The 9,471-nt window shown below is 34.0% G+C and overlaps 1 protein-coding gene and 1 long non-coding RNA gene across 2 annotated transcripts; both read left to right on the top strand.

Annotated features, from left to right (window-relative positions):
- Positions 1–213: 213 nt before the first annotated feature.
- LOC144557234 (gamma-aminobutyrate transaminase 1, mitochondrial-like) lies at positions 214–5,707 on the top strand. Its single transcript, XM_078305778.1, has 19 exons — positions 214–387; positions 773–900; positions 1,078–1,162; positions 1,267–1,339; positions 1,442–1,539; positions 1,742–1,834; positions 2,177–2,250; positions 2,603–2,641; positions 2,727–2,815; positions 3,474–3,550; positions 3,780–3,854; positions 3,971–4,018; positions 4,115–4,198; positions 4,287–4,374; positions 4,480–4,558; positions 4,646–4,736; positions 4,931–5,009; positions 5,100–5,215; positions 5,312–5,707. Exons 1-19 carry the CDS (start codon positions 229–231, stop codon positions 5,378–5,380), a joined length of 1,644 nt encoding a protein of 547 aa, XP_078161904.1. The 5' UTR covers positions 214–228; the 3' UTR covers positions 5,381–5,707.
- Positions 5,708–6,778: 1,071 nt separating this feature from the next.
- LOC144557340 (uncharacterized) lies at positions 6,779–7,520 on the top strand. The gene is made up of 2 exons (XR_013512614.1): positions 6,779–6,931; positions 7,275–7,520. It is a non-coding gene; the product is annotated as an uncharacterized LOC144557340 (long non-coding RNA).
- Positions 7,521–9,471: the final 1,951 nt, after the last annotated feature.

Raw genomic sequence — 9,471 nt, 5'->3', positions numbered from 1 at the left:
CAAAAACAAGGATGGAATTTCTGTTTTCAGAAAGTTCTACAATTAGGGATGTATTGGAAGCCAAAAGGCCCAAAACTATGCAGAAAAGAAAAAATTTGTCATCGGGTCGAGTTCAATTACACAGATGCTACGACAGCTACTACAAAATCAAATTTCTCTAAAATAAAAGTCTCTGCCCATCTATTTTTAAGGAAAATGACAAGTAACCTCCCCTTGTGAACAGCGGAGATGTCCAGTGTACTTGGTAGACCACTTACTGTGAATCGTCCTGTCCCAGTTCTATATTTCGCCACCTCCCTCTATCTCTCTCTCAATAACATAACAGATCTTTGTTCGGATACTGAAATGCTGGCATCAAGTATTCTCCGATCCAAGACCTCTCAGAAGGTTAATTTTCTTCAATTTATTTTGAATTTATAGTCCCATGATACCAGCTGTGGCTCATATTTACCGTTCACGTTCCCTCTTTCTCTTGAAGCACCACCCGGAGCTAATTACAATAAATTGTTCCTTCAAATTAGCACTGCGTTACAAACACTAACGTAATAGCTTGTTCGTGCTTTATAATTCGTTGTCTGATTCAATAAAAATTAATTGTTGTTTGTAATTTGATGATGATGATTAGGTTATATTTTTTTGTCAACTTTTTTTTTTTCCACCAAGCATGACTATTGACTGTATTTCAGTATTTTGGACAGACCCAAAATATATTCAAAAATATCTATTATAGACTTCTCGAATTTTTCTTATGTTCCGTTTATATATTTCATAGGCTGGTAGTCTGGCTAGGTACTTAGTGGGTGCAGCCTTCTCACAATATGAGGCGATTAATTGTACTAGTACCATTTCAAGGCATTTCAGTTCAGAAACTTCTGTGCAACCCGAGACGGAAGAAAAAGGGTATATAGGGATCTCTTTTATGTTTTGTGTTGAATGGTTTTGTTTTATGTTTCTATAAATTAATCAACTACATTTATTTATTTATTTTTGTATACTACTAGTCTTCTTTTGTCTAGCAGGGTTTCAGTAAACTTAGTGTTTTTGTATTGTTAATTTCTATTGTTCTAATATAAATAGGTTCAAAGGCCATGGCATGCTGGCACCATTTACTGCTGGATGGCAATCCAATGATTTACATCCCTTAGTTATTGAGAAATCTCAGGTTATTTTCTTTTTGAAATGTAGTCAAAGATAAATAGTACCCTCTGATTATTTTTTTGAGTCTTAATTAATAGTGGTGTTCTTGTGATTTTCCAACAACTTCAGGGTATTTATGTATATGACACAGATGGGAATAAGTACCTTGATTCTCTTGCTGGATTATGGTGCACTGCTCTAGGTAAAATAGTAAAAAATAGTCAACCTTTACACTTTTTCAATTCAATTCCTCAATTTATCTATAGATGTATACTTTTCAAGTAATAATATCAATGTTTATCAGGTGGTAATGAACCTCGGCTGATCAAAGCTGCAACTGATCAGCTAAATACTCTTCCTTTTTACCACTCTTTCTGGAACAGTACCACCAAGCCCTCATTGGTATGTTCAAATTATCTTTCTAACTCTCTCCTCAAAAATGCTGCTGAGCAAAGAAACAGATAAATGAATACAACAATGAAGCTTCCAATAATGTGGTAATTGGTAACATACTGAAATGGTCTCTATACAGAGCGCTCCATAAGGTTGACCCATGTGTATGTTGTCTCCTGTTAATTATTTATTCACTTGTTAATTGTTTCAGGATCTAGCAAAGGAACTTTTAGACCTTTTCACGGCAAAAAAAATGAGTAAAGTTTTCTTCACCAACAGCGGCTCTGAAGCTAATGATTCTCAGGTTACTTGAGGCTTTTACCGGAATAATTCACATGCACCCTTTAAAACATCAAAAATGTGTATATTACAGCCACTATCACTTGAATATCTTCTCTCCAAATTTCTTCAAAAGAAGGAATTCCCAAACTGCTTTCTCCTTCATCTGTCTAGATAAGAATGAGAAAAGGGAAGTTTGGATGTTTCTCGAGTGAAATGGGAAAGGGAGGAACATTTATGATTTATTTTGGTGTTTTAGAGAGATAGTATCAGCTATGTTTTTCACCATCATAATAAATGATTCATACTTGTGAAAAAATTCCGAGGTTGTTAGATTTTTTTTGAAAAACAATGTAATTCTTTTTAGGTAAAACTTGTGTGGTACTACAACAATGCACTGGGGAGGCCAAATAAGAAGAAATTCATTGCCCGTTCAATGGCGTAAGTGTTGTTCTTCAAGAAGTCTGGTTCCACTATCTATTGCAAACCTCGTTTTTTTGTACCAGCTCAAATATGCTGATTGTAACATCAAGGTCACCAAGGGAATTGTGCAAAAGCTATTGCCAGTTTGATTTTCTTGTTTCCCCATTCTTCATTTTTTTTTTTCTTTTGGTCAAATTTGATTTACCCTTCCTCTAGACCAGCAATAGTTTTGAATTGAACATCAACTTATATGTTACTGTTACAAGTGGTGGTTAAGTTTGGTGCTGGAAATTAGTTGCAGAGTTATCCATACTTTGTAGCATCTTTATGCATTAATGTGTTTATATATTGTTTGCATGAATTATCACAGATATCATGGATCAACTCTAATATCTGCCAGTCTCACTGGGTATGTGATACTTTTTTGTTTTGAGTAAAATCACCAGCTTCCATATGTTATTAGACTTAATTCTTACTTATTTGTTCATATTCAGGCTTTCAGCTTTACATCAGAAATTTGATCTCCCAGCCCCATTTGTATTACATACTGATTGCCCCCACTATTGGCGGTACCACCTTCCTGGTATGATAGTTGATACTTGCAAATAATTATTAGTGTAATATATGGGAAGATTTGCTTATGTGTTCCCCTGAAAGACCTCAAAATCATGCACATGCCTGCAGAAGACCTCAAAATCATGCACGTGCTTGTTGATGTTTTGTTGTTTGATCCTGTCTTCTCTCTTTTTTATAAGAATATTTTAATGTAAGAAACATACTCATTGCAAATGACCTAGTAGCTCAAGTGTTAAGTTACTAGGATGGCCTCTATGTTCTAAGAGGCCATTGGTTCAAGCCCCCGTGGGCCTCTTCATTCAATAAAAGATAAAGAAAAAGAATAAATATTCTTATTACTGATGCTGGTGGCTAAGCCCTCTCTTAAGCAAAATAGAAAAGTAGCTCTTCAGATTTTTTTTTTTAATTGAAGAAAAACCTAATTCCCCTCAATTCTACTGGACTTTGAGTTGCACGATATTTTTTGTAAATGATGATAGCTCATATATATCTGAAAAGATGAAGAAAACAGGGAACATATGATTTTGTTTGTGTATTTTGCAGTAATAAAAATGATTTGCATAAAGTATATCATGCTATTTATATATTTTTTTTAATTATTGAAATTTTCTCCTAAAATTTATGACCATTATTTACTGAAATAAAAGTGGACTTAATTTGATTAGGTGAAACTGAGGAAGAGTTTGCAACTCGATTAGCTAACAATTTGGAGAATCTTATCCTTAAGGAAGGGCCTGAGACTGTGAGTTTGATTACCAGTGTTAATTTATTTTTCTTGGGACATTTATGTAAAGGAGTTTTATTTGTCATTTTAAGGTGCAACTTTTGCGCTGTTTTAGACATGTTAACTGAAGGTTTTCTGTCAGTGGTTCACTTAATCAGAAATATCAGACCCAGGCATCATTGTCTAAAAACATGGCAGCAAATTCCCTTCATTGTATTTAATTTCTTACTTGGCTCTGTTTTTGCAGATTGCAGCTTTTATTGCTGAGCCGATTATGGGGGCTGGAGGTGTAATCCCTCCCCCAAAAGGCTATTTTGACAAGGTGAGGGAGTTCTCAAAATCCTATCTTCTCAAGCAGACTTTATCAGTACTTAATTTTCTGTTTTTATGTGAACTTGGGTTAATTCTTTGGAATATTTGGAATTCTGACCTTCACAGATACAAGCTGTGGTAAAGAAATACGATATTCTTTTCATTGCAGATGAGGTACAGATTTATCAATTTATCATTGTGGAATTTGGGTATCTACAGTATTGTTGTAATAATGTATTTTTAACTTCTTTTTTTCATTTTGCATTTTAGGTTATCACAGCATTTGGAAGGTTGGGCACAATGTTTGGCTGTGATAAATTTAATATTAAACCCGATCTTGTTTCTATAGCTAAAGTAAGCACAATGTATTTTTTTTTTCTATTATACGAGTAATATATTCTTTTTGTTCATACCTATGTGTTCTTTTAATTATTTTAAACAGGCTCTTTCGTCCGCCTATGTGCCAATTGGTGCAACCCTAGTCAGCCCAGAAGTTTCTGATGTTATTTATTCTCAGAGCAATAAACTTGGTACAAGTTCTTTTCTGATGTTATCTATTTGTTTCAAGAAGCATGTAATCTCTTAAATCTATAAGACAGTGGTGTTTTTATTTTCTAATTTCTCTCTTTGTATAGGTATTTTTGCACACGGATTCACATACTCAGGGCATCCTGTGCCTTGTGCTGTGGCCCTTGAAGCAATTAAGATTTACAAGTAAGCCCTCTTAACTTGTCCATTTTTTTCTTCTTCTTTTTTCCTTGATATTTTCTTTAAAAAATTAAAATTTTCACCATATTTTAGAGAAAGAGATATTCCAGGGCATGTTAAAGAAGTCTCTGGAAGATTCCAGGAGGGACTAAAAGCCTTCTCAGATAGTCCAATTGTTGGAGAGGTACCTTTCTCTTGTTAAACTCCTCATTTTGTAACTTCTCAAATATGCCCTTCCATGCTCTGTAGTCTGTATTTTAATTCAGAGGCATAGTACATGAACTTGTACATGCAGTTACCCCATGCAATGACTACTCTTTGTGATTAGATACAAATACTATGTTCGAAAAGACATTTATTTGTGTGTAATATATTCAGATTCGAGGTGACGGATTGCTTCTTGCTACAGAATTCACAAATAACAAATCCCCGACTGATCTATTTCCTCCTGAATGGGGTAAAGCATTCACTTAAATTAAAATTAAGTCCTTTATATAATGTGGATGTTGACTGGACTAACGATGGACATTATCTCAATAAAATTCAGGGGTGGGATCAATATTTGGAGCAGAATGCCACAAGAGAGGGATGATTGTTCGGGTTGCTGGTGACATAATCATGATGTCACCACCTCTTAACATTACACCCTCAGAAATTGACGAAGTAAGAATGACATGACTCTGTAATTATTGTAAATCATTTTGAAGAAATTACTGGCTTCTCTTAAACACTAACATCCGCTGTGTCTTTCTTTGTTAGTTGATTAGCATCTATGGAGATGCTCTCAAGAGTACAGAGGAAAAGGTGGCAGAGCTCAAGTCTAAGTAAAAGAGCAGTTAATTAAGGGGATCTCTTGTATTAGAGAATGTATATAGGGACTATTTATTCTCCTAATGCACAATAAATGCGCAAATTCAGTACTCTCTTCCAAGAATTGCAATCTCCAACTACCGCAAAGAGTGTCTTGTTTATATCTTTTTACTAGAGCGACCTAAACTTCTTTGATGCTCCAAATAAGTATGCACATTGCTGTAATATTGTTAGTGCTGGTATAGATTATCTTTGGTGGGACATGTTATCAATTTATCCTTGCTGGAATAAATTATTGGAATAATTTGTGTATTTATATGAATTTGGTTTTAGTTTAAAAGTTTAATTCTCATGTTATTGATTTATACAAACTCTTTGGTACCTAAGTCCCGCCCAGAATATGGAAATTCTGGCCTATCTAAAGTGCAATATCTAAAATAACTTGCCTTTTGCATTATTATGATTTTTGGTTGATAATTTGAAGGGAAAATTGGTTATTTGCCACTCCAAAATTTTAAATTTTGAAAAATGCCACTCCAAAATTAGAAATCATCCTAATGCCACTTTAAACTTAGTTAATTTTTAATTTTACCACTCCAAATAATTAACGACTAAAATACCCTCCCTATTTTTAATTTTGCCTTTGATAAAAGAGCTCTATATATTCATTAATAGTCTTCTGAATGTGATAGCTAATAGCTGTGATACACTTATCAATTCGCTCAATGTTTTCACAAAATTGGCATTTCGCTTCAATTATAAGAGCACTTGTATGCTCTAGCAGTTAGTATACATGACCAATTTTGTAGGCAACGATTTCCCCCAATCAGTAAGAGGAATTATTGTAGAGCAAGAAAAATTGTAGCTCTTAAAGTGAGCTTGCACTTAGATTAGCAATGAATGAGTAAAATTAGTAATGTAGATAAGGTACCTGGTGAGTCTTCATTTTGTATTTCTTTTTCTTGGCGGCGAAAACTGTGAGCTTTGAGTGCTTTTGCGTGGGCATAGTCATAGTCATAGAGAACAGAGAAAGATTATTTCCCAGCGAAAGAGAAGAACCAGCGAAGGAATTGGAGTGGCTGCCGATCTTCTCCAAATGGAGAGCCATTGGAGCAGGACAAGGACGGGAAATACGACCGCCATGGGAGCAGAAATGGGGAGGTGGGAGAGAAAAGGGTAACCTACTCAAACACACTGATAAATAAGAGGGTATTTTAGACATCAATTATTTAGAGTGATAAAATTAAAAATTAATTAAATATAGAGTGGTATTAGAATAATTTTTAATTTAAGAGTGATATTTTTAAAAAAATTAAATTTTAGAGTGATAATTGATCAATTTTCTCTAATTGGAAACCTGACCACGCGATTTTTAACAACATTCCACAGACAGCATCCTAGATAATTAATTTTCCATGGGCTGCGTTATTATGACCTAATGCTGAATCTAGAGATGGCAATCCAAGGGGTCCAGATTGGGTTTGGGTTGGGTTGGGCTGGGCTGGGTCGGATCAAGTTAGTTTGACTTCTAAGAATTGCTATAGGCTCATCAGCAGTCAACTCAATCCGGTAATTTCTCTTTCTGCAATTTAATCCTATGATTTTATTTTCTGAAATTACGAAACTTAACCAGAGTACAATTTGGATCATGATATACACCTGTCATCTCCTATGACCATATTTAGGGCATCGCTTATTCTGTCGGCTTTCACTGGTAAAAGTTCGGAACCTTCAGTATCACAAAAGAAAAGAAGAAAATTATTTCTAGAATGTTATTCTTAAGATTAAGATAACACCATACCTTTTCTTGTTATTTTCATTAGTAGGCCATAAACTTTAAGCTAATAGCATATTTTTTTGGTAAACTACGGTCAGGTTCCTGAGTCCTCGCCGAATATCTTTGATTATTTAGGGACATGGAGAAGAAAAAAAACAACAGTCCTTACTTTGGGGTCCGGAGAACTATGTAATGGACCTAATTGTCACTGTGCGTCACATGCAGTTTCTGGTAAGGCTCTGAAAGATGCGTACGCAGTAGAGGTCAAAATTTTAGGGACAGTGGTGCTTATTCAAGTTCGAACATAGCAATCAGGGCATTTTGTTTTTTTCTAGTAAGGCTTGTAGCAGAGAGGAATAAAGGTTATGGAGCCGGACATCATGTGCTCCGGTTGTTGAAGGTTTTCATTTGGGTTGAATATTTATGCAAACGAAACCAAGCATCGTTTCCAAACTTCGTTTTTCATTCCAATCTCTTTTTATTTCTATGCAATTGAACCTGACACAGTTCTAATATATTACAATTGTAGAATCCAAATGAACGGTAAAATATATAACTTATTAAGTAGAGACCTTGAACAGTGTAATTCTGACAAGAAAATTCTTCATCTAATATAACTCGATAACCCGAAATTTTTAAATATACCATTCTTCAAAAAATAATAAACCAAAACACTATTTTTTCGTCAAAATTATAAAAATGACATGGCCGTATCTACAGAAATCAGCCACTTTTTTGGGCCGCTTTTATGGGCTGCGGCCATGGCCGCTTCTAGGGGATGCGGTCACCCCTCAACCCTATAAATAGTGGCCGCTAGTTTCATTTTTTTATCACAATTCCATTTGGTTCTCAATCCCTTCGAATCAGGTAATTTTATTCTTCTTTTCTAATTTCAATTTTTAGTTTAGATTAGAAATAAGAGTAGGAGTAAATGTAGAATTAGGAGTAGAGTTTAGAATTTAGAGTTTAGAATGTATGATTTTGATATGTACCAAAAGCTAGTTATTGACCAAAATAATTAGTTATGGACCGAAATAATTAGTCATTGACCAAAATAACTAATTATTGTCCAAAATAATTAGTTATTGTCCAAAAAAACTTGTCATTAACCATAATAATTAGTCATTGACCAAAATAATTAGTTATTGTCCAAAATAATTAGTAATTGTCCAAAAAATTAGTTATTGACCAAAATAATTAGTTATGGACCGAAATAATTAGTCATTGACCAAAATAATTAGTTATTGTCCAAAATAATTAGTAATTGCCCAAAATTAAGACTAGAATATAATTGTAAATCCTAATAAGACCAAAATATAAAATATAGCATGGCATCTACGAGAGATATACCTTTCTTCCAGTTGAGGTGCAGCCCCTTTACTTACTCCTTTTGGGATGTCACAGTACGTTGATGAGGCATTGACATCTGTGATGCCCGGTATCCGGTACCACACTGATCGGGTGTCAGACTTTCTTTGGTATCCGAACGCAGAACACCGTATCTTAGAGGTTGCCACTGGAGTAAGTTTTATATTATTAATAAAATTATAATTTTATTGCAATTTATATTTCTAGAATGTTATTCTTAAGATTAAGCTAACACCATACCTTTTCTTGTTATTTTCATTAGTAGGCAATAAACGTGAGGCGTACACTTGTAGCCTCATCTTGTTTATCACAACTCAAGGAGTATAACTAGGGTGTTCTTAAGCTCACCAAAGTGTTTGGTGAGCTTAACTTTAGAACCCATCAAATCGATTTTAAATAACGAATCCGAACCGTTGGAATTCGTCTACCTTACGAGTGATGCGTCTACATGTGAAAGTTTTAAATATTTGAATTAATTTAGTATAAAGCCAATCGGTCAAAATTAGAAGGTTAATAAATTAATTTTAGTGCATTCATTTTTTGAACGTTTTTTGACCGCTTGACTTTATACTAAATTAATTCGAATGTTTAAAATTTTCACATATAGATATATCACTCATAAAGTAGGTGGATTACAACGGTTTAGATTCGTCATTTGAAATCGATTTGATGAGTTTTGGAGTTAAGCTCACCAAATACTTGGTGAGCTTAAGAACACCCTAGTTCTACAACTCAAGTATCAAAATGATTTAGGATATGTTCGGTTATCACAAAATTGTGACAGATGAATTTTTTTAGGTACGGTAAGTTACAAATTAATCTATGAACTCATATTTTGGATAAGTCCGAAAGTGACTATGCAAATGTCTAAAATGAATGTTCAATTGTACGTAAAATAATTGTAAAAAATCCTAATTTGATAAAGATATTCATGGAAAACTACATTCTTTTTTTTTTCTTTTTA

The sequence above is a fragment of the Carex rostrata genome, chromosome 7 (genome assembly GCF_964058835.1).
Source record: "Carex rostrata chromosome 7, lpCarRost1.2, whole genome shotgun sequence".
In the NCBI taxonomy this organism is placed as follows: Eukaryota; Viridiplantae; Streptophyta; class Magnoliopsida; order Poales; family Cyperaceae; genus Carex; species Carex rostrata.
Note: the sequence above shows the minus strand (reverse complement) of the source record. Positions and strands in the feature narration are given on the sequence as shown.

Excerpts from the sequence above, each read along its gene's own strand:
- LOC144557234 (XM_078305778.1), top strand. The coding sequence starts at position 229 with ATGTCCAGTGTACTTGGTAGACCACTTACTGTGAATCGTCCTGTCCCA. Across the intron at positions 388-772 it reads GATCCAAGACCTCTCAGAAG|GCTGGTAGTCTGGCTAGGTA; the intron begins GTTAATTTTCTT and ends TATATTTCATAG. Across the intron at positions 2,816-3,473 it reads TTGGCGGTACCACCTTCCTG|GTGAAACTGAGGAAGAGTTT; the intron begins GTATGATAGTTG and ends TAATTTGATTAG.